This window comes from Rhinolophus ferrumequinum, chromosome 22 (assembly GCF_004115265.2).
Source record: "Rhinolophus ferrumequinum isolate MPI-CBG mRhiFer1 chromosome 22, mRhiFer1_v1.p, whole genome shotgun sequence".
NCBI lineage: Eukaryota > Metazoa > Chordata > Mammalia > Chiroptera > Rhinolophidae > Rhinolophus > Rhinolophus ferrumequinum.
In genome coordinates this window covers 12,393,683-12,419,760 of record NC_046305.1, presented here as the reverse complement: position 1 = coordinate 12,419,760, position 26,078 = coordinate 12,393,683, and the positions used below count along the sequence as shown (strand labels likewise).

At 35.2% G+C, this 26,078-nt stretch overlaps 1 protein-coding gene across 1 annotated transcript in view; it reads right to left on the bottom strand.

The window, feature by feature from the left end:
- The window catches only part of AXDND1 (axonemal dynein light chain domain containing 1), a 55,568-nt gene that overhangs the window by 4,287 nt on the left and 25,203 nt on the right, over positions 1 to 26,078 (bottom strand). Inside the window, exons 12-23 of the mRNA XM_033091993.1 lie at positions 25,063 to 25,183; positions 23,457 to 23,558; positions 22,398 to 22,561; positions 21,088 to 21,160; positions 18,608 to 18,842; positions 14,332 to 14,533; positions 13,452 to 13,545; positions 9,553 to 9,752; positions 8,633 to 8,729; positions 7,925 to 8,035; positions 2,163 to 2,276; positions 626 to 730 (exon numbers count right to left, since the gene is read on the bottom strand). Coding sequence (XP_032947884.1) covers positions 626 to 730; positions 2,163 to 2,276; positions 7,925 to 8,035; positions 8,633 to 8,729; positions 9,553 to 9,752; positions 13,452 to 13,545; positions 14,332 to 14,533; positions 18,608 to 18,842; positions 21,088 to 21,160; positions 22,398 to 22,561; positions 23,457 to 23,558; positions 25,063 to 25,183 — 1,618 coding nt within the window. The remainder of the gene's footprint in view (positions 1 to 625; positions 731 to 2,162; positions 2,277 to 7,924; positions 8,036 to 8,632; positions 8,730 to 9,552; positions 9,753 to 13,451; positions 13,546 to 14,331; positions 14,534 to 18,607; positions 18,843 to 21,087; positions 21,161 to 22,397; positions 22,562 to 23,456; positions 23,559 to 25,062; positions 25,184 to 26,078) is intronic.

Below are 26,078 nucleotides of genomic sequence, written 5' to 3'. Positions count from 1 at the left end.
CATGTTTCCCTAAGAAAGTTAAAGATCAAGGAAATTATCTATATTGATTTTATTAATAATTTACTTCACTAAGTATATAACATTGCAAAATCCAGTAAGATTTTTCAGTTCCGTAGGGAATTTCATAAATATCAAGGCAGCGAAAATATGGGGAAAAAAAAAAAAAAAAAAAGACCTCTATCATGGTCCTAGAACTTTCTCTGGAGGAATTTTAAATGTTTTCCTGCTGAGTTTCCATAGCCACTGTCTAAAGGTTTCCAACTGCCCGATAATTCTTGTGGTTGGAGGTAATGTGCTCAATAGAGCCTGTTGAATTCATATGTTTAAAAATTGGTCAAATATTCACCAAGGTATTGTTAAATCAAGTAGAGAGAGAAGATGCTGATTTTAAAATGAGGTTTATAGAAGAGAATGAGAAGTGTTTGCTGTTGTGCTGTTGGAATGAGAGTTTTCCAGGGATGATGCTGGTAGAAAAAAAAAAATTAGGAAAATATATTACTTAGAAGCCCCTGGTCTTCTTGGAGGAGATCAAAGTTATGTTATTTCCATATCATTTTTACATGATGTTAAATTTCCTAGATTTTTCTCTAGTTTTGAATTTTCTATTTGAGTTTTAGATACATACCCAGGAAGAAAATATATCTGCTCCAAAGAGAGGTTTAGAATGAATATTTTCATCTTCTCCAATGAATCGAATGAGTTTTTCCTTCTCTGTAGATGTTGAAGGTTTCTAGGGCACAGAAATACCAAGGACCTGTTAGTGGGCTGGTGTATGGTACGGTGGCATGACAAGTTGCCTGGTGCGATGTCTGAAGCTTTCATTTTCCATTTGCTTTAATTAATGAAGACTTACAGCAAATACTGTGTGATAAATTAGTGTGGATGGGGAAGTAGGGACAAGGGGAGATAACTTTGAGAAAAACAAGAGGATTTCTTCTAGACCTCAGGAACTCACTACAGTAGGAGAGATAGGCAATAAAATAATGATGGTATATATGACCACCGTTAGCACAGAGGTGTGTTTCAAGAGCTGTGTGCACCCACAAAAGGGCCCTCCCTTCTGCCTAGACACTCAGGGAAATTTCTACAGAGAATACGATATTTGAAGGCTAAACAGGAGTTTGTAAAATAGAGAGGAAAGGGCCTGATTTAAGTCACAAGCGGAGGAAAGGAGGCAACGCATTGCAGATTTAACAGTTATGACAGAATTTAGTGACCAAATAATGTTTTCCATTTATTTTGTGCCTTCTATATGCCAAGCACTGTACCAGAAATAAAACAGAAAATGCTGGTCAAAAGAGGCTTAGGTGTTGTATAATATTCTTATTCTGTTGCCTTGCATATACAGTGAGTAGAGGATCTAGGTCAGAGCGTGGGGCCATGCCAATATTTAAACTATTCTCAGAAAAGAAACATCAGGGATGTAAATTAAGACAGTACGGAGAGTGTTAGGTGATCGTAACGAGTTCTGAAAGCCAAAGGTAGTAGAAGAGCCAGATCTTTCTGGCATAATGTTAATTCTGCTACTTATAGTTATACGATATTGGGTAAGGCAGCCAACTTTTCTGATCTTCAGTTTTCTTATCTCTAAATCTTGAAGTTGTGTTGTATAGATAAGAGATAACATGCAAAGCATAGAGCTCATGGCAGCACTCATTTATTGGTAGTTTTCACTGTATTTTTGTTATTATTACAAGGGCCCCAGGAAGGGATTTTATTACTACTAATGCTCCAGCACGTGTGAAGACAAAGTAAGGAAAACAGAGATGTGGAAATGGGCCTTGGAGCAGGGGAAAAGCAGCTTAGAACAGGAGTTGAAGACGTGGGAACATAGAGTTTACACTACTATAATATTGAAAAATCTGGCAAGGAAGGGATATAGAAACAGCATCAGGGTGAGAGGTTGTTTAAAGTTAAGAGGAGTACAGTTATGAATAAGTTTAATGAAAAAATGGCTGGATTTAGAAAGGAAAATGGACACCCTTTCCTTGGAAATTTAAGAGATAAGTGTGTCTTCAGATGTGGTTACATGTGTATGAAGAAAGGCATTTTGTTGAAGTTGAAGAGTTTACTCCAGATGAACTACTTCTATTTTCAATAGCATATATATAAATTCTTTAAAAATATAAAGGGAAAGAAAAAATAATACTAAATAATCTTACTTCTGCTTTCTCTTCTTCCTGTTTCTTCTCAAGTTTCTCATCCTCCTTACTTTCTTCTTCATCCTCTTTAACCGGTGTATCTATTTCAGGGTCAACTAATTCTCTGATAACGTGCTGTGACATAAAACAATATTATAATTACAGTTTAGTGTATGTAAATATTTTAGTACTATATTAGCAAATATTCGAAAATATTTAATGGGCATAAATCCTGCAACTCAGCCCTGTGCTAATGATAAGGATACAAAGGTTAATAAGACTGGGCCCTGCCCTTAAAAAGCTTACAATTTAATGGACAAGATTATGCTACAGATACATATAGTCACAGAATAGAAATACCTATTCTAGATCTGGTAGTGGATGGGGTGAAAAGGAGGGTTGGGCAGGAAGGTTTCCTGAAGGAGGTAATGAGTTTTTTCTTGAAGGGAGCGTAAGAGAAAAAAGATAACACAAGGGAGAGGATACTGTACTCACATGATTGGCCCTGAGAACAGAATTACTGTAGTTCAACAGGACAGAAACTTTATCCTGAAAGCAATGAGATAGCAATACCGTGTTTCCCCGAAAATAAGACCTAGCTGGACAATCGGCTCTAATGCATCTTTTGGAGCAAAAATTAATATAAGAACTGGTCTTACTTTACTATAATACAAGACTAGGTCTATAATATAACATAATATAATATAATGTAATATATTATTATATTATAGTATTATATTATAATATAATACAATACAATACAAAACAATACAATACAATACAATATAATACCAGGTCTTATATTAATTTTTGCTCCAAAAGACGCATTAGAGCTGATTGTCCAACTAGGTCTTATTTTCAGGGAAACAGGGTAAATTGATTGATATGTTTTACATTTTAAACAATCACTCTAGCAACAGAAGAGATTTAAAGAGGAGGAAGGAACGGAGAGTAGAAGGAAAGGAGAGAGAAAGAGAGGAAAAGGGGAAGAAGAAAAACAAGAGGAGAAAATAAACAACACAGGGTTGCAGGAATGAAGAGGATGAGGATTCAAGAGATATTTAGGCAATAACTCTCAGTGATTGATTGGATGGATATGAGATGGCTAGGGAAAGACAGCATCTGGAATGACACCTGATTTATGGTTTAGGGTATTACATAGGTGACAATGCCGTTCACAGATGATAAACCAAGTTGAACAAGGAGGTTGGGGAAGACAGATGAGTTCAGATTAGGCTGCATGAGTTTGAGGTGCCACTAAGATATCCAAGGGGAAATACCTGTGAGTAGCAGGATATATGGATCTAAAGTTTAGATGGAGAGATTTGGGCTAAAGATAAAGATTTAATAGTTATATCCATTTAGTTAAAGGAAAAAAAGTGAATTACATCACCAAATAAGAACTTGTTAACTAGAGCATGAGAGCAGAACAGGAACCTGGTCACATAAGGTGCTAGACAAGAAAAAGAAACCTGCAAAGGAGGCCTCAGAAGTATGAAAAGGCCTCAGGAAAGTTAAATGGGAAGACACAAAGAGTCAACAGTGTTGAATACCTCAAAGAAGTATACACAAATACTGCCTAAAGACTATCCTTCAGATGTTTACTATGGCAATGTTTATAAAACAAAAGCCAGAAATAAGCTAAATGCCCACAATAGGAAAATGTGTAGATAAATTATGGTATAAACCATACAACAAAATGCTTACAGCAATTTTAAATTATGCTGTAGAAATATGCACATGGTGTGGAAAAATATTCACAATATATTAGGATTTTTTCCAAAATGAAAATACTTTTTTTTCTGATAACACATTATTGCTGTAAATAGTTGAACAATACAGAAAAATTAAGCATCTCAACTCTCTAAGGTAACAACATCTATCAGTGTGCTGAATATTTTCCTAGATTGCTTTATATATAAACATTTTAATATAAATGAGATTATTATATGTTACATTCTATAATCTGCTATTCTCAATTATATATCATAGATGATTTTTATTCCACTACATAAACATCTACTTTATCTGCACAGAATTCCATTATATACATGTACCATAATTTGTTAAACTAATTCCCTATTGATCAACATTTATATTGTTTCGAAGATTTTGCTATTACAAATAATGCTATAATTAATATCCTTATACAGATATAGCATATATTAGAATCATCAGATAGACTACAAAGTTATAGTGAACCTGTTTAAAGAAATAAGAGATTGCAAAGATGGAAAAATTATAAAAATGATCAGACTTGAAAAATACCTAAACAGAACTTCAACAATTAAATTTTAAAACTCAACAGAAAGGTATAATAGCAGGTTAAACTTAGCTGAACAGCAAATTAGTGAACTGGAAGGTATTAGTGAACCACCAGAAGAAATTATCAAGGATGTAATGCAGAGAGGCAAAGAGACAGAAAACATGAAAAGATAAGAGACGTGGGGGACAGATTCTAATATACATTCATTCAGAATTCCAGAATGAAAAAACAGAGTGAATATAATAGAGACAATATTTGAAGAGATGATGACAGAATTTTCTAGGTCTAATGAAACATACCAAGCCAAAGATTCAGGAAACCAAGAGAATCTCAAGCAAAATTTAAAAAGAAAAGAAGGGCCGGCCCGGTGGCTCAGGCGGTTGGAGCTCCATGCCCCTAACTCTGAAGGCTGCCGGTTCGATTCCCACATGGGCCAGTGGGCTCTCAACCACAAGGTTGCCAGTTCAATGCCCGCAAGGGATGGTGGGCTGCGCCCCCTGCAACTAGAAAACGGCAACTGGACCTGGAGCTAAGCTGCGCCCGACACAACTAAGACTGAAAGGACAACAACTTGAAGCTGAACGGCACCCTCCACAACTAAAATTGAAAGGACAACAACTTGACTTGGAAAAACAGGCCTGGAAGTACACACTGTTCCCCCAATAAAGTCCTGTTCCCCTCCCCCAATAAAATCTTTAAAAAAAAAAAAAAGAAAGAAAAGAAAAAAAATCCACATCTACACACGTCAGAGTGAAACTGCAAAATGCTGAAGACAAAAAAAAAAAAAGATATTAAAAGTAGCCAGAGAGAAGAGATGGATTAACTTCAAAGGAACTGATAGCTAAATTCTCAATTGTCATTTTGGTAACAATGAAATTCAGAAAACAGTGGAAACAGGGTAATCAATACGCTGAGAGAAAATATCATCATCCTAGGATTATATACCCAGTAAAAAATTTTTAAAAAGAAGGGTAAAATAAAGACATTTTCAGAAAAACAAAAATTGAGTTTGCCTACACTAAGTAGATCCTCATTAAAGAAAATTCTAAAGGTTAAGGCACAAGGAAAGTGACCTCAGGTGGAAGGTCTGAGATATCTAGAGGAACAATAAAGAAACAATAAATCAACTCCAATGGCAACACATTTCGTGCTAAGGGCATTCCTGCTAAAGTCAGAAACAAGAAAAGGATGCTTGCTACCTCCACTAATATTTACCATTGAACTGGAAGAATTATTCAATGCAATTAGATTTTTAAAAATCAATTAGAGGCATCATAATTGAAAAAAAAAGGTAAAACTACCTCTATTTGTAGATGACTTGATTAAATATCTAGAGACCCCAAAAGAATCAATTGATAGTATAGTAAAAACAGTAACACAGCATATAAAATTATACCAAAATCAATAAAATATATACAAATAGTTACTAGTTAGAAGATATAATGGAAAAGAAGAACCCATTTAAAATAGCAAAAAATAAAATACTCAGACATAAACCTTACAAAAACTATGCAAAATGAGCAAACTATAAAACATTATTGAAAGGCATTAAAGTAGACATTCTATATCCTATATTCCTGGGTACGACAACTCAACATCAAAAACATGTCCATGCTCTCTAAGTTAATATGTAAATTTAATATTATCCCTGTGTTTTTTTTAAAATCATAGTTTTAGAGCTAGATTACAAAGTTATATAGAAGAATAAATAAGCAAGAACATGATGAAACACCTGAAAAAGATGAGTGAGAAGAGGCCCTACCAGATGAAAATGGATAAAGCCTCAATGATTAAAAACATTGTGGTAATCACCCATGAAGAGGCAATATATCAATAGAAAAATATTAGAAAATCCAGAAGTAGACTTAGGTTGAATATGGCTATTTTCAAATGTTGGAAATATTACAATGTGCAGATAAATATAAACAAAGCCTTGTTCGTATCAACCCAAAAGACTGAGCTAGGACCAGTAGGTAGAGGAGCTACAAGTAGACATATTTCACTTATTCCAATAGTTCTTCTAATAGTCACTGCTCACCAAAAATAAATGGGCTATCTCTGAAAATAGTTGTCACTTGATATTCACAGTCATAATGACCAAGTATGGGTGTTTATACTAAGATTCATGTACCAGATAGTTGGTTGAATTCAATCACCTTTAAAATCCTTTCTGTCTTTAAGTCTTTATGATACTGTATAGTTCCTGAATTTTTTCCTAGATCTGATGTGCAGCCAAGATCATGTCTGTGGAACTTCATTAAGTTTCTAAAGCTATACAGTAACTTAAAGATTTATAATGCTTATGAATTTGTTTAGTGGTTAATTCAAAATAATTCTGACCAAGATCTGGGCAGCAAAGAAAAATAATTAGCATCTGTTAAAGGTGTGTGACTTAGAAAGGTGGTGTTTTTTCAGTGTGTAAATGTAAAATAAAAGTCCCACAAATGTGTAGACAGAACCTTCCCCCCCAGATCCAGGTGCAGTGACATATATGCCATCAGATCATACCTGTATAGTTTCTTTATAGCTCTGATAGCAATGCCGACTTCTTCAGAATTTACTGGAGGTGAAGTCCCTCAGAGACTAAATAAAAGTAAACATTTGTGACTGCCATTAAGTACATGATATTAATTGATTTGGGATCCTGGGTAAACAGGTGGTAGTTAAAACCACCACAGGATTAGCACAGTAACATGTAGGGTGTAGAATGAGACGTGAAAGCAAGCCAGGGACAGAACAATAACATTTAAGAGGCAGGTCGGTGGAAGACTAAAAGGAGAGTGACAAAGAAATAAAGAAGTGGGAGTAAAGCCACGAAGTTTTGTCTCATGAGGAGAAATTTTAAATGGAGTGAATGGTTAACAGCATCAAATGCTACAGAGAGGTCAAGTTAAACTTGGAATTGGGGTTTCTTGGATCTGGCAATAAGGAATCACTGGTGACCTGATAGGAGTTTCAGAAGTTTAAGAAAAATGATTATGATAGGAAAGAGAGAAAGTAGTAAAGGGACAATATCAAGGGACATATTTTTTAGGATGAGAGAAATGACCATGTTTATAGATGGTTTCTATGTTGATAAAATGGCACCATTTGAGAGGAAGGCATTAAAGGTACAAAAGGGAGAGGACAACGAGCGCATGGGATTAAGTGCTCAAAGGAAGAAAGGTTGGATGGAAAGACCGAGACTGCAGGGCAGGCGGAAGGGTGCGTGCAGAAGCAGGTACGCCTGAGGACATGCCTCCGAAGTGGCGGCTGCTCCCCTCTGAAAGCCAGCCTTCCTTTGTGAAGGAGGAAGCACCGTCATCTACCAAGAAAGTGAGGAGAGATGTTTGGGTGGATGATTCTCTCCCTTAGAAGGCAGAAGAGCTGCCAATGCTCTTGGTCTGAGTCAGAATTCTCTTCGGTAGAGCAACTGGATCAGGATTCAGAACATGGATTGGGAAAAGCCGCTGAACGCTTATCTATTGAAATACAGGAAGAACCTAAATAATGATCACTGCTCACACATGGCAGATACCTCTTCTTCAAATAGCTGCTCTTTTTCTTCATGTGTCAATAACTTTATTTTTCTGCCTTTGATCCCAGAAAGGAGGTGAGAGCATGTGGTGATCCACTCATAACATTCTCTCTGAGAAAAAATAAAAGATTACTAAGCAGAAAAAATCAGATTACACCAACTCATTTATCCACTCATTCTTATTGGGGAGCTGCCAAAAACAATTCCTCTAAATATAATCCCATTCACTTAACCTTGTATCACTTTACTTCAAAGATTTGCGCAAAAGTGATGTTGTATGACTATAAATAAACCTAAAATGCTACCATTGCTTACCAACATGGTTGAATGGGACAAGGCGTGGTGAAATGCTATAAAATCAGACACGGAAAGATTCTTGGGTTTACTATGAACAAATGGTCTCTCCCAACAAATGTTATGCAACTGACTAGGCCAACTGTAATTGCTTAACAACAACAATAAACATAGTAAACACTAACACGGCATTTAATTATATGCCAGACTGTTCTAAGCACTGTACATATATTATTAACACACTTGATCCTGCATATGAGATATGTACTATTAATTTTAAGGCATAATTGAAATAACATTATATTAATTTCTGGTATACAACATAATTATTTGATATTTGTATACACTGCCAAGTGATTAAATCTAAAAAGCCTGCTCATAACAAACCAAAAGTAAAGGGAAGACAGTTATTACCTTCATCTTATCCAGATCATAAATTTCCTTAGCAGGATTTTTTTCTAAGTTACTGGCTATACTCAGAGCCATAGCTGTTACCATCCCTTTGCAACAACTGGAAAAAAAGAAGCACACATACAAACACACCATATAGCATGACCTATTATTGTTGTTTCCTCTCCTAAGTATTTTAAATCCAGATACAATGGAAGTTTCCCATAATTGAGCTACTGACTCACCAAAGAGTATCATTTGTCACTTTCTGAGTTTCTCACCCTTGCCCTCTTTCTCCCCTCCATTCCTCTCACTCTTGACCACTGGTAACATTGAATGGAAATGAAGAGGGAAATTGGCTAGATTATAAAAGCTGCTTCCCAAATCTGAAGTAATCAGTGATAGTATGCTTACCTGTAAATATATCACACTTTTTCAGACTTCATCTTTATTTGGTGGGCATCTTCTAGCTTTACAGATATAAGGGTTTTTTTCATTTTTTGGTTTTTAAAGAGATGTTCTGGTTGGTGTTTACTGAGACATATAAAAGCATACGTCCAACTTTGCATGGAATTACACAGGATACTACAAGTTTCTTTGTAACTGTCCCAAGTATGTGCAAAAGTGCAAGATATATCTTACTTATGCAAGCAAGTGGGTCTTTGCTTTTTTTTCTCTAATTCTCACTCCCACATTTGTACATACTTCCCACCCTGCCTATGCTAACATTGTTTTCAAAAAAATTCTAAAGCCATTGGGAAAACACCAAAATCTCATATTCCAACTGGGCAGTACTGAAGCTAGTTTAAAAACTGAACTAGTCATATTCCTCTCAAGGTTTTAAAACAACCCCTTATTGCTGCTACTTAACTGTCCTTCTCTCCTGACTTGATGTCCCATTTAATCTTCAAAAGAGCGGTAATAAAATGATCAGATCGTTTTACCTGCTCAAATACCTGGAGTATTGGGACAACTTTTTTGCCAATACAATTGCATCTAGCTCTAAATTTGCAACTCCTGTATGATGTTTCTCAGCACTTTCTTCCTCCAACTTTGGGAGTGTGTCTTGGTCAGTAAAATCAGGTATCATTAAAATCAGCAAATTTACCATCCACTTGATCATAGATATATGCAATTCATCCACCTGTTGAAAAAATGATTATAATACACATTCCCCATGTTAAATAAATCAAACAGTAAAAACGACACCAAATTTAAAAATAGAAATGATCATTCATACCTGTGTCCAATTTTCAACAGCACGATCTTTCCTAATGAAATCAAATCATCACTACTCAGCTAGTATAACTGTATTTTCTTTTGCTCACTATGCTACATTAAACTACCTTCTTCCTCTTATTTAGTTTGGTCAAGGGAATTAAAGCCGCAGTTCCCAAATTGTACACCAAGGAATTCCAGGGCACCACAGGGAACTCTCAAGAATGCCATGGGATTTTTAAATTCTTGAGAAATATAACAATGATATGCAACACCTGTCAGACACAGCATGAACTTGGCATAGTTCATAGTTGCAACATTAGATGCACTATATCACTTTTGATGACATCAGATCTTTGCAAAGCTCATTTTATTGGTGGTTGATAAAAACAAGTACTGTGTGAAAATCAAAGAACAGGAAATGAGGGTGGCAACATGCAATCTGATTTCAAAATTAGAGAAGTTGTACAATGCCCAAATACATACATCCCATTAGTAAGTAATTTTGATTAAATGAGAATAAAAGGTTTTTTTCTTCCACTGTTTGTGTATGTAAAAATTTAAACCGAGACATTAAACTTTACAAAGTTTTTTTTGAGCAAACAACAGTTCTAATTGGGTACTGCCAAAACTGAAAAACGGTTAGGGGTGCAGGCCGTCAGAGATTTTTATAGATAAGATGCTTGAAGCAAAGAAATTATTTAATTGCCTGTAACTTAAATGTTTGCCTTATTTGGGAAAATGCCATTATTTGGCTGTTATGATAGTTGTGCTTGGGTTTTGTTTTCTTAGGTTCAAGTACATTGACTTTGGCTTTGGTTTGTTTATATAGACTACCAAAGGCAGTGGAGCTACTTAGTCCAACCGCCTCCTTGTTTTAACTATTTTAACATGTATTGCATTCCCAAACAGTTACTCAGTTGTCAGGACATAAACATTTAGTAAATTGTTTGAACCTACCTACTTAATAAACTGAACTGGGTGGGATTTCTTTTGGATGAGGAGCGTGAAAACACTGGGATACAAAGGGCACTGCAAACTGAGAAAGTCTGGGAACCTCAGCATTCTGCGTTGAGGCTGGGTCCCAGAAATAAAATGCAATGTTTACGAAATGTAAACATCAAACACACCATTCTCTTCAAATGCCCTACCCCCTTTAGCTGTGTGGTGAATTCTTAAGTGTTCTTCGATGTTTAAATATGATCTACTCTGAGAAGACTTTTAAACTTCCACTGGCTTTAATTTGCTCCTTTTCCTGTCTCTTTGTACATTTCTCTATTATGATTGCTTGCACGTCTGTCTCCTCAATTAGCCTGCGAGTCTCTTTAAGGCATGGTCCATCATTTTATCCCTCAATACCTCAATACCTCAATAAATGATGGTATTTAGCAGGGAGTAAGTGCTTAATAAATGTTTGTTGAATGAATTAAAAAACTTGGTAGTCTATCCAGTACTAAAACCTACACTTCCTGCTTCTAAAGGAAAAGTTGTTAATGACCTAAAGCAATGTTGAAAAGGGAAACTCTTCTTGAGAAAGAGTTAAAAAGACTGCTACTCTCTTTCACAAGTCCAAGATATGTGTCTCCCTCCCCCATTCTACTAGCTAAACTCATGCTGCTTCTCTAAATAAATTCCTACCTGTTCTTTCATATACCAATAGCCTGGATTATATTGTCACTGAAAGAACTCATTTTTGATTACATAAAATATTAATCAATCCTTGTACCATCCTTATAAAATAAACAGAAATGTGTGTTATCTTCATTTTGAAGTTACATTAAAGAGATTAAACGGTAGAATTATAATCCTGCAAGTTTTCTACACAGTTTAATTATATTATAATGTAGTGTTAAAATAGAGATATGTAAGAACTATATAAAGGCTCTTTCTAAATAATCTTATTTTATAAAAATTGAATTTCATAATATAAAAAATTGAGTATATGATTCCATGGAGATAAATCCCCAATGGTAAACAGTATTTTGCCGAAGAAGGGGTTAATATAGCAACACTATGAGACACCAGCAGTGCTGGAATGTTCCCCCTTCCTTCATTCAACAAATATTTATTAAGTCCCACTATGTGACAGGCCCTCTGCTCTTCTTTTTAAAATTAATTTTGATTGTCTTCCAAATCGTAGAAATTTCTCCCAACCCTGGATCCGTACTTTCAGTCTTAATATACTTGCTCCTCAACTCTTGGGGTCTGTGTGTTTGCAACATGCTCGTAGACTGTGATATAATGCAATGTTTCCTAAGTCGTATTGTCATAAAACTGATGATCTCTGCCTTTCAAATTCCTAACTTAAGCAATATTAAAATGAATTAATTCATTTTATTAAACTTACAAGATCAAATATTTGTATATTAAGTTTACTTGTAATAAGATTTTTTCCTGTGTAAATTTAGATTATTACTAAGACCAGGAGGTGGGAATAAATGTAGTAAACTAAGTAAGAAAGACGTCCTTTGGAAATTATTTCATATTGTGCTGGTTAAAAAGTCCACAGGTTCAGTTCTTCAGAATTGCGGACCAATTCTATTTGTTCTAATTAATAATTACAGACCAATAGTATTGTGGCATCTTGTCTTTCTCCCCAGTAACATGTTTCTGTCATCCCTACAGCCAGTCAGAGGCACCAACATAAATCCTTAAAGTGGTCACATCCCAGGTTAATGCCAGTAAGGGAAAAAAATTCAGTATACCGAGTAAAGACTAAAGATAACAATTAGAACTTTAAAAACTTTTGATCATCTCTGAAACTTCATTCCAGAGGCAAAGAAAACATACTGCATTTAAAAATCCATTGACGTGCAGGAGACTTGGGAGGTCTGTCTGTGGCTTTTCCCTGAAATGCAGTGTGTGTGTGAGAGGCTCCCTGTAAATGATGGCTGGTAGACTCTGATTATGAATTTGTCCCAATTAACCCCAAAGAGTCCTTTTTGGCAGGTATATTGCTTCTTGGGGTTACCAAGACCTAAACAGGATTCTCTTGGGCACTTTATTCATAGTACGGAAAGTCGAACCCTTCAGAAGATTTCTGTGACCTTTCTGTTCTGTCTTCAAAGCATACAGCACTGTGTACTTTCTAAAGTGCGTTCAGTTTATGGGTGACATCGCTATCCCACACACATGGTCCCTGTTCTGCAACACATTGATTCAGATGTGAAATGTACTCCCTTCCTCAAATGCCAGAAGATTCCCCCCACTTCCAGAAGGTGTGTCCATGTAGCAGACTGCATGCAAATTTTGGAGGGGACAAAAGGAGGGCTATACATTGTGCAGTTCACATAACTTCATAGGGAGCATTACGTTTCCTTGGTCTTAAATATCCTTTAGCTACTGCACATGGGACTCTTTCCTGCCTGCTGTGCTCTATGTGGTCCCCAGCCTCACAGCATCTCATGGGTTCCACACTTGTCCCTTCCACCCTTTCAAAAAAGAAGAAGAAAAAGGAAAAAAATTTTTTTAAAAATTCATTGAAAACCACTTGAGTAATTATATTAAGTCCCCCTTTTGTCCTCCCAACCTCCTGCTTTAATTGCATAGGTAGAACCTGGTTTTTCCTGAAACAAAACTCCCAGCCAAGGCACAATTAACCTCACAAATCCCTACAAATACATACATGGCGCTGAAGTTCAGAGTTACTGTTGTTAATCTCATTGCCTATGTTCAAAAGCCATTGCGGAATCATGTTAAATATCTGTGCTTGGAGTACCCTGAAGGAAAAATTGAGTAAAATAAAAATAAGTGACTTACTTAGAATATAAAAGTAACTACCAGCTAAATCGCATGGACAACTGTTGGAGAATTCAGGGAAGGGTGGATGAAAGCCCGGAATTGTGTGGTATAATGGCTAACTCACTGACCTGGCCTTCCTAGCACCAAGAGCAAATGATGCACTTGGGACACGTAGCTCTTACCTTCAGTGTCAGTTCTCTATTGTAGTAACTCACATTCATACACTTTGTATTCACTTCTAGACCAATGAGATAACAAAGTGAGAAGAATGAATTCTAAAGCTCTCAAGAGATCAACTTCCAGCATGACTGTGTGAGGAGCAAAGCTGACCTATTCCCCAGTGAAACTGGTAAGAATTATTTCTTAAAAAAACAAACAAACAAATAAACAACAACAAAAAACACAATGAAAGCCTATGGATATAGTCCTAAGAACAAACAGTAACTCAAGAAACAGCTATTCAAGACAATCTATGACGGTTCAATAAGAAAAGCAAGAGTCTATGATATTTGAACCAACACTGCCCCACTCTTCCCTTTCCAGCTCAGTGAGACAGAAACTGCACTGAAGACTGCTGCAGTTAGGAACACAGGGCTTCCTCACCCTCCAGTTCCCAGTCAGATGGCCTTTTTCCTGGGAGGAACAGGGCTTCAAGCTTTCTTATCTAACCCCAGCTACCTGTGGTTGAGGCTAGGTACTGGGAAAACACAGTTGAGAAGTGGGGATTCTCTTCTTCTGCCCATCAGAGAGCTACGGGAACTTACGAGCCAGAATCCTTGTTTATGTACTGTGGGACAGTACCAATAATGTTTAACAACACATCCAACTGAGATGCCATTTCATTAATTTTTTCATCAAGTTCTTCCCATTCTTCAGGAAGCATTTTAGGAGACTCCAAGATGCTTTCCAACTTGAAAGAACAGAAGTCAAGAGAACTAATCAAAATTGAAAGAATTTTAGCGGTACCTAGAAAAGTAAGAAAAGCATTGATTTTTAGAAGTATCTGTAAGTCTGTTATTTCAATAATAAATTATAAAATACTAATGGGTAGGCGCATATCTCTTTTCATCGTTTTATTATCTTACAGCTTCTGCCTAGCAGAGAATCTTGTAAAGAGTAATTCCTAAATAAATGTTAAGTGAACAAACACCGTGTAATTGTGGTTTTCTTTGATTGATGACTATTTCTTTGATGACAGCTTATACTTTTAAGTTTCTTGTCTACTCAGCTGAGAAACTGATGCATTAAACCGAGAAACTATGAACTACAGTTTTCTGTAAAAGGCATTAATTCATTGAGTCATTCCATTAAGAAGACAATGACGATAAACAGCTTCGTCATAATTATAGGATAGCTAATAACAGAAATGAGAATATAGTTCTTCAGTCATTTTTTTAAGTCACTGTTCAGGAGTTAATGAAATTTATAGTTGTAATCTGAGCAAGGATTGAGTCTGGATCCTAATCTTTGAACGATTCACTGTGAGATCATGACAAAATACCCTCTCTACACCTTTGTCTTAATCTCATTTGCAAAATAACAAAAATGCTCCCATCTCAGAGACATATAAAGAGAAATAATTAAAAAGCAAACTTTTACTTATCCTTGATGAAAATATTTTCACTGCCTTCATCAGTAAACTTTGATCTCTTAGGCGTACTCAAAATTATCTGTTAATTTCACTATCATTTGTAGCCATGCAACAGCTTAACCTTTTGTTTCCTTCCAGCTGCCCCCATAGAAAGGAGAGTCTGTAAAACGATCCTTTCAGGGACTTTGCTAAACCTTTGTGTTTGTACCTTATGCCTCCCTGTTTGGTCCCAGAAAGATGACTGGACAGTCAATGACGAGTAAGATTCCTCACAGAAGGAACAACTCAAGCCAGACGCAGTCGTGGGGACCAAAAGGAGAACCCACGGGGTTCACAGAGGTGGGCACAGCCCCCACCTTCCTCAGGCTAAGGAAAGCCTCACCCTCTGTGGCTGCATTCCCTCCCAGAACCTGCAAGGGAAGTGATTCAATGATGTGCTCTGTGCTCTCCATCTATTCATATGCATATAGGTTTTGTCCCTTGGGGAAGTTGAAACTTACGGTCCAGCTCTCTGCAGGCAAGGGTGATTGACCCGAATCGGTTTTCTATTAAGATGTATGAGATTCACAGACCGTGGAATAAATAATGCTAATGCCTTATGTGAATATCAATAAAAGCCACCAGTCGGCTTGATTCTGGGCTCCAGTCTTCCATGACTGCGAGGCCCCCTGGCCTTCTGAGATTTAACTGCATCAAGTCTCTGCTTCTTTCTTTTTTAAAAAACTTAACCTAAAGCCACCCCTTTTCATTCCCTCACTGCCCGTGTTGCGCCGGACGCGACAATCATTCATCATTTTGACTCCTCATTATTGAAACCATTTACTAACTCATTTTTTCTCTGCCCACTATATATGTTCTTATGGGTAAGTATTGCCATTTTATCTGTAACTATATGACTGCTGTTACAGGTAACTAAGATTGTGTATTCCCAGCTAGAGTAGTTTTATGTTGAACAACAGTACGAGTAGGGTGTATCAGGGTTGCCTAGAACACTTTACTGGGAAGGATTCTTAAGTAACATATGACACAGTGACTGAAAGCGCTTTGATGGACTTTTAATGTCTCTCATGGTTTTTGGGAGGGTGGATTTTCAATCTCTCTCATGGTAAACTGGGATATTTGGTCACCCTACTGGGAAAATATAATTGAAGTTCAAAATCTGCTAAGGAGTAGAGTACCTGGTAAAAGCACCAGGCTTTCAATTGGGACCTCTGAACCCCTGAAGGGTTACACCTTAGAAATAAGCGTGGAGCAAAAATAGATCAGCCCTCACAAAACCTGAAGCCACATTTTATTTCAGCTCAGTCCCTGTTTGGATTAAAATTATCTGCTCCTGACCTAATAACCTGCCAGAAGAAAATGTAAAATCATTTTTGTGAAATAAAGCATCATTCAGAGTCTTAAATTATCTCTAGAATTTTTCACACACAATGTCCAACATTAATCAGAAACAGTAGGGAATATGAATTGACTCAAAACCAAGACAAAATACAGATAATAAGAAAAGATCTAGTACACCTGAAACTAAGATAATATTGTATGTCAACTGTAATCGGAAAAAAAAAAGACCTATAGAATAACTCGATATTATCCAATTATCAGACATGGACTTTAAAATTAACTGTGATTAAAATTTTAAAGTTATTAAATGGCAAGATGGAGAATTTCAGCAGGGAACTAGAAACTCTGAAAGTTATTAAATTCCGGGACTGAAAAATACAATAATTGAAATTAAGAATTCAGTGGATGTTTAACAGCAGGTTGAATATGTAAAGTACTGAAAGAAAATTGTTGCCAAATTAGAATTCTATACAACATAGATTTATCATTTAACAAAAAAGGAAAATAAAACTAAGAGAAATCATCGGTAGACCCAAACTATAGGAAACGCTAAAGAGAGCTATTCAGGGAAAAAGAAAATTATGTCAGACAGACAAATGCAAATATAGGAGGGTAGTAATATAAGAACAAAAAGGTCCTATTTTCCAAATTCATAAAAGGGAAAGACTGATTATTCTTTGACCATAGGTTCAAACCAATCGACAAGCAATCACAAAAACAGTTTAAAACCCCTTCCAATCAATTAGGGACAGTTCTTCACGAATACCCATGCCTCTGACAATCAACCCATCCAAGTCATCTTCAAATCTCATTTATTTTCTTTTGACTGTCCTTTAGGCCCCAATTTTGTCATTTAAGCTGGAGAAACACTTCATTGCTGTTCAATCATAATTTCATTTACTTTTCTATGCATAAATACATCTAATTTTACACAAATGCATGAATGTCATTGGATGATACACATTTATATTTCCTTTTTGGTCTAGTTTCCTCTCCAATCTTATCCTCCTTACCTCTCCCTGGCCCTGAGCCCAGCCTAACTTTTACCAAGTCACCCATGTAGTAACTTGGTGTACCCTTTCTCCATTTTTTAATTCAAGTCTGTGAGGTGGGTTTATATACACGTAATGCATATAGATGTATACGCATGTATAACGTGGATAAACGTGGTTTCTTTAAAAATAACACAGATCATCGCAACATCACTAATTATTAGAGAAACGTAAATCAAAACCACAAAGGATTAACCACAAATCAAAACCACACCTCACACCCATTAGTACGGCCACTATCAAAGACAGAAAATGGCAGATGTCGGCAAAGATGTGGAAAGATCAGAACCCTCATACACTGCTGGTGGGTGAATAAAATGATACAGCCTCTTTGAAAACAGTGTGGCAGGCCTCAAAAACTGAAAGACAGAGTTATCACATGACCAGCAATACTATTTTTGAGTATATACCTAAAATAAATGAAAACTTATGCCCACAGAGAAATACGTAAACAAATGTTTATATCAGCATTATTCGTAACAGCCAAAAAGTGGAAACAACTCAAACATCCATCAACATGTGAAATGATAAACAAAATGTGACACATACACACAATGGAATATTATTTGGCCATAAAAATGAATAAAAGCACTGATACATGCTAAACATACGTGAACCTTTAAAACATTATGTTAAATGAAAGAAGTTAGTCACAAAAGATCACACAATGTATGAGTCCATTCATATAACAGTCCAGAACAGGGACATCTATAGAGACAGAAAGTAGATTTAAGACTTGGTCGGGAACAGAGGGGGAAAAGGGTGATACCTAAAGGGTACGGGGCCTTTTTTGATGAAAATATTCTAAAATTGAGTGTGGTGATGGTTACACACATCTGTGAATATACTAAAAATCATCGAATTGTACACTCTAAATAGGTGAATTGTATTGTATACGAATTATATCTCAATAAAGTGATGCTCAATGGTTTATTTTGCTTGATTTCTAAAACTATATGCATGCATTATTGTGATTTTAAATGCTAATTGTATTGATAATAATTACTGTTAAAATCCTTTATGTCAAGCAATCTAGTTATCATTGTTTTTTCTTACCATTATCCCCAGTTATTCTTATTTCAAATTGTTTGTAGAGTCTTCGTGTGATTTTCACAATTTCCTCCATATGTTGTTGCTCTGGTGGCATCTCCCCCTCCATACTTTTATGGCGACAAAATATCCCAAACCCAGTATCTGTCCAGTTTTCCTGTAAGTGTTTAATAATCTTGAGAGAATCATATTTTGACACCAGAAAATCCCCAGTACACTTGTCTTTATCTTCACTGATTATCTAGAGAGTGAAAGGAAGGTAAGGAAATTAGTACATTATCCACTAATGATTTCATCAAAGTTGACCCAGATCTTTATTTCCCAGTGACTCTCAATTATTTTGGAGTTACATATGCTATTATTACCGTGTTTTCCCCAAAATAAGACCTAGCTGGACCATCAGCTCTAATGCATCTTTTGGAGCAAAAATTAATATAAGACCCGGTCTTATTTTAATATAAAATATAATAGAAAATTATAATTATAAAAATATAATATATTAAAATATATTTAATATATAGACCGGGTCTTATATAATATAACAGAATAGAATAGAATAGAATAAATATATAATATAATACCCAGTCTTATTTTAACATAAGGTCTTACATTATATAAGACAGGGTCTTATATTAATTTTTGCTCCAAAAGACGCATTAGAGCTGATGGTCCAGCTAGGTCTTATTTTCGGGGAAACACGGTATTTGTTCATACCATTTCTTCATATGACATAGATTTTATTTTCAAAATTAAAGTGAATTTAAATTAATTTGATACCCTATAATATAATCCATAGTTTACTAGGATCAAAATAATAATATTAAATCCTCTATGGGTAAAAAATTAGTGATAGGCAATTAAGTCCCAGAGAGCTGATCACGTTTAATTCTTACATGCTTTGGTAAGGTTGCAATATACCAATTTACATGATCTCCACTAGAATGGGAAAGTCCCTAGAATGTAATGGTTGTTTTTTTATTCTTGTTTTATTTGTCTGTCTAACCTCAAGTCCAAGTCCTATACATATCAACAAACATCTGTGGAAAAAAATAAAGTACAACTTATATATAAAGTTTGCCATTATTTGTGATTCAGATTATGGAAACAAATAAGAGCGACCACTACAGAGAATCAATGTAGCAGAGCAATTAAGGGTAGGGATTTTGGAGTTGGAGAGACCTGGACTCAAATCCTGACTCGGTCAGTTACCAATTACAGATAACTTAGGTAAGTTACTTAACATTTCTAAGCTCAATTTCCGTATCTGTGAGACAGGGATTATAAAACCTGCATCATGTGGCTGCCAGGAAGAGTACGTAAGCTAACGTATGGAAAGCACCTTCAGCCTGACAGAGTAAGTGCTTAATGAATGAATTATTATTATTGCTACTGAAGAAAGAAGCATTTTTTTTAAGTTTATCTATGCAATGTCAAAATTGCCAGATAAACAATAAAAAAGTCACTAAATTAGCTATATTGTGTATAGGACAACAAACATCTTCGATACTGAGAATATTATGCTCACGTCATTCCAAAGAAAAGAAAATGGTTTCCTGGGATCTGGGTGAGATTTTGTCAGGTCATGAGTTTGATATTCACTTTGGAGGAATTTCAATATTTTATATATTTTTCCCTTGTCAAACTACTATAGCGTGATAGCAATTTGATTAATGACGCCTATTTTCATAGCTTGAACACTTTTTAAAAGATGTTACTATGAACAAAATGTGGTACATACATACAACAGAATATTATTCAGCCTTGAAAAGGAAGGAAATTCTGATATATGCTACAGCGTGGATGAGCCTTAAGGACATTACGCTGAAGGAAATAAGTCAGTCACAAAAGGACAAATTCTAAATGATTCCACTTATATGAGGTACCTAGAGTAGTCAAATTTATGGAGACAGAAAGTAGAATGGTGGTTGCCAGGGATTGGGGGAAAAGGAAATGGGGAGTTAGTGTTTAATTGGTACAGAATTTCAGTTGGGGAAGATGAGAAAAGTTGGAACATGGATGGTGGTGATGGCTGCACAATAGTGTGAATGTACTTAACGCCAATGAACTGTATACTTAAAAATGATTAAAATGGTAAATTTTATGTTATGTATATTTTATGTCAATTTTTAAAAACATGTTAATAACTTTAAAAGTCCAATTTGTCCTTAAGAAAAGAGCCAGGTACAGGAGTGGCACAAATGTTACTTATGTCTGATAATTAGAGGAGAGAATCAGAACTACCCTCCTTACCACTCAAGTATCTTTTCCCAATTTTTTTTTCTGGCAGTCTAACTTTGACCCAAAAATCTAAAGTAGAACTGAAAATAAAATATTTAAGCATATTTTTAAAAGCCCCTGTAGTCTTGCTGTTTTCCTTGTCTTTCATAAAACTTAGTATGGCATTTTGAAAAAATGAGATGTAACTCAATTCTAGGTGAGAAGTGGCAAGTATTTTGATTTCCAAGTTGCTTATTAGAAAGTCTTACCTTTTGCCATTGCTTGAAGTCTGAAAAAACTGATTTGACTACATTTCCTTTATGAGAGGATAAAATGTCTTTTCTACTGAAAGAAAGGAAAAGAGCAAGAGCAGGGTATCAGAACAGGGTATAAACAAAGAAAATCATGAATCCATACACTATGTAGCAATATTATGTTTCCTTAATGATTTTTAATCATCCTTAATGATTTTCAAGCATGCCTTGCAGGTTAAGCCCCTCTCCCATAGGCATTCATCTTTAAAGTTACAAATATAAATTCATACTCTAATCAGTCCTGAGTAACCAAGTTACAGGGTCAGAGGCCATGACAGTATTAAAAGGGTGGTCTCTGGGTCTTTGGCATCCAAAATTAGACCATTATAATAATAATCCCTGTTGAATACAGCTGCCAAAACAACATATAAATAGAAAGGAAGCTAATGAATAATTAAGGCTCAACATTTAGGTCAGAAGCCCCAACTTCTGGTAAGAAAGAGTTTCCTTTAATAACTCTGAAGTCTCAAAAAGAAAGATCTTGATAAAGAAGTTCCTGAAGAAAAAGGGAGAAGAGAACCACTGCCACCTGTGCTCCTCTCCCAGCTAAGAGTCAATAACCAGTAGAAACAGGAATGGCAGCAGCAACCAGCTTAGATGTATACCAACTTCAGCTTCCGAGACTTCCAAATCTATGAAATGGAAAACCCCTTGCAATATATGAAAAACTGAAACAATTTTCAATTTGACACGGAATGGTACCCAAATGTGTTGAGTCCAGCCTTCATTCAAAGTATAGATTCCCACTAACCTTGGATGTGATTTAGTCATCCATCCTAGACTTAACTACTTTATAGACAGCCTCTTCCATTGTTACATTTCCCAACACAGTATGAGAGCCAATCAAAACCAATCTCCTTAGAACTGCCACCCATTGGTTCCACTTCTCTGCACCTGCATACGCTACAGAATTTGGTATTCTGTATCCAGATATTCAAGTTTGCCAAGAGTAAAGACATAATTTTGGCTTGATTTTAAAAAGAAAGAAAAGAAGAAAAAAAAAGAAAGAGTTGGACCATAAATGGAAGTAGCAGCAGATGGGTAGAGGGATCAGGATGGACTACGAAGATGGTCAGCATGAGAAACGGCAAGACCATTCAAGCTCCTCACAGGACTATGCCCTTCTAAGGGCTGCTAATTACCTCACCAAAATCAATGTTAGAGTAATTACAAGGTAAAAGAGAGAAGAAAACAGAGAGAGGAAGGATTGGACTGAGTTATCAGACATGACAGCAATCAGGAAAACAAGATTCTTGAAGACTCACTTGTTACTTTTGAAGAACTGCTGCCATTTGAGAAGACCATCCTTAACAATTTGCAAATTCTCCCTTATAGACTCTTCACTTTCTTCCACTTCCTGTTTAAATTTGTTCAATGAGTTTCTCCACTTGTGTGTCAACTTCTGCAACAATGTAAGGTCTGAAGTGTCCTGAATAAAATGCATGAAATCAAACCATTTTTTCAATTACTCAATATATAACAAATACTTATTAGCACACACTGGGCCATTATTAATATCGTAATACTGGAAACATCCATAGATAATGGATCAAAAAATGAAAGAGATATTCCTCTTTCAAAATATCATCAGTGACACTACTACACAGTCCCTTTGGTGGTGGATTTTCCATGGCACATGAACTGTTAGAGACAAGATTTTTTCCTTTGAGACATGAGCCCAATTTCCCCATAGCACTTTCATAGGAGGCAGTGTGGTACATTGGAAAGAACAGAAATTTCAAAGACAAACATTACCAAATGCTAATCCTAGCCATTTACTGGCTGTGTAACCTTGGGGAATGTTCTTTAATCTATTTGAGATTACTTTTTCTTATCTATAAAATAAAGACCCTAATATATATCCCACAGGATTGTTACAAGAATTAAGTGAAATGACTAGTCAAACCACTCTTAAACGGGTTGAGTCTAGAAACACTAAATGCCACTTCCCTCCTTTTCCACCTAGTGTGCCTACTGAATTTTCCCATAAAATTGCATAGAATGCATCGATAACGCAGCTATGTCAATAAACACAGCTACTTAAAATATATTTTTTAGTTTAAACACTAGTAAATAGAATGATAACTCTATAAATATTATTTGCAGTGTTAACTTAGACAAATTGCTTTATTTAGGGTAGAAGATAGATATAAAGAAGAGCTGTTATTAGCCTTTCCTTAGATTTTTTTCATCCCATCCACAATAAAGCACACATATAAGACTATATTTAAAATGTAATCTATAAATTTAGCAAAGACTTCTTATAGTCTCAGCCCTCAACAGTTGAGTCTCTTGTTCCATAACATAAGTGAACTGAGGTTTACCTTGCTTGACAGCAGTATGATGAAATGCTTCGCATATTTACACCAGCCTTTTTCATTGAGGTAAAGTCTTTTAGCCAATATGACTCTATTTCTTTCAATCACCTATTTTTTTAAAAAAGTACTAAAATTAAGAACCTAAATCATTAACCAACCACTGTAATTTATTAAACCAAACAAATTTCACATCAATTTTTCATTGAATCATTAACTCAATCACAATTTCTTGTTTAAATCATGAGCTAGTCTGAATCACAAATTCTTATTTTCTACAACTACTGGACTGGAACCAAATTGAAGTATAGTATATACCAGTGGTAACCCCTTTACACTCTTAAAATTTATTGAGAACTTCAAAGAGCTTTTGTTTATACAATTATTTCTATTGATATTTATTATATTGAAAAATTAAAACTGAGGTTATTTAATACATTAAATAACTTATTAATAATTTATTAATATATTAAATAATGTATTAATTCACTTAAACACAACATTCAAAATAAATCCATTGTATGTTAACACAAAGAGTACTTTTATAAAAAAAATAACTATTTTCCAAAACAAAAAAGAATTAGTGAAAAGAGCACCACTGTCTTATATTTTTACAAATTTCTTTAATATCTGCCTTAATAGAATAGAGGTGGATCATATTTGCTTCTGCATTTAGTTTGTTGCAATATCCCATATCATGTAGCTTCCAGAAAAATCCACTGTACACTCATGTGAGAATGAAAGTAAAAAGGTGAATAACATCTTAGTATTATACTGAAACTAGTTCTGACCTCATGAAAAGGTCTCATGGACCCCCTGGAGGTCCATGGACCAACTTTGAGAACCACTGATATACTGAATTAATTATATAGTCATTCAGTGAATGACTGTTCTAGACTGTTTAAATACTTCTAGAATGAGGGAACTCACTTGAACATGCCTAACTCCCCGATTTGTTTCTTATATATTTACTGTCATGATTATTTCCTCTGGACGTATCGATGCCCCTTTTAAAATTCTACATCAGGATGGAACATTGTGTCCTAGATGTGGTCTGATCATTCCAAAGGAAAGGGGGACAAAAATTTGAATCTGTTCAACATCATGTTTTGATATTAATACTATAAATCCCAGATATGAGAATAGGAAACAAAACAGCAAACATTTTAGAAAAACAGAATATTGTGGGACTTTGCTATTTCCCTAAAACATTACTATAATGGTCCACAGGCTGCCATACCAATTAATTTATCATCTTGGGTACCAAGGTAATAGAACCAAAGTGAGGTATGCAGTGATCAAAAAATAAGAACCACATTTCCTAGTTTACTATTAATATAAATTAAAGCTGAAATTTTTAACATGTTCACAAATAAAAGAAAAAGAATCTTGTTCACACTTCATAGGTTCTGGTGAGAAAAAGAGCCAGGTATCCAATAGTGTAGAAACAAAGAAATGTAACTTTCCCTTTCTAAGGCCCGTAATATCTACATTATTCATCAGTTAAACATGCATCTTCATTTTTCAAATTTTTGTCTAGGTTATTGAAATTTGTAAAATGAAACTTTATCCAGGCAAAAAAAGAAGTTTGAGTTATGTTTCCAGATGAACCAACCTTTAGGGCCAATTCGTATGCGGCTGAGCTCCAGATATCTCTTTCTGTCATTAACTGTTTAATATCATTCTCCATCCTTCCTCTTTGTAATGTATATAAGTCATGGTATTCTTCTACAATTCTAAAAGAAAAATTAAGAAAGAAACTATATAGGACATATTTTTTTTTAAAAAAAGAAGTTTGTTCTAAAAAACGCAAGTTGTTACTTTATAACTAATTAAAAGGTGATTCTGGCAAAATTGGTGGATATATTAGCAACACTAACATACAGTAGAAATAGAAAAAAATTCATATTTCATTTATAAATCTTAGAAAAGTCTTAAAGCAAAAAGTTCAACATATGGTTCCCTGCTCTAAATACATTTTTGTCATATTCTTCCACTAGAATTTTCACAACATAGTATTCCAGTGGTATAACAACATTGTATCTAATGAAAAATTCAGAGTACAAGTAGTAGTAATATAGTAGTTTTATTCTTAAATATTTTTCCCTCACAGAATTAGGATTCTTTACTAAAGGCACAAAGTCCAATAATTGTGAACCATGATTATTTTTAAATTATAAATAATTAATATAAGATTTAAAGAAATTCCCTACCAATAAACCAAAAGCTTAAGTATAATTAAGTACCTTTTCCTTAACTATTTTTTCTTCATGTTTACCAGAACACACCTTTTCCTCCCAACTTACACTGAAGCTTCTCTCAGAATTGAAAGTCTTTCAGAGATTAGATACAAACACAGAAGTTGTTAAGTGACTGGAAGCATTTGACAGACCTTTGGAAACACTTCCTCCTAAGGAGCATTAATTTCACTGAAAGAATTGAAGGCCAGTGATGCAGAATTCTTTAAATTTTGCTGAAAGCCAGGAATCACCAGCACCAGTTCCTGAAGCCGCCTCCTATTTGGAGGCCTCCACTTGTTTAAAGTGACTGAAAAAATGTCATCACCCTAAGTGTCACATAGGTGAATACAAATATAAAAATTCCATAAGCTGCAGCCTTAAGATTTGCGCA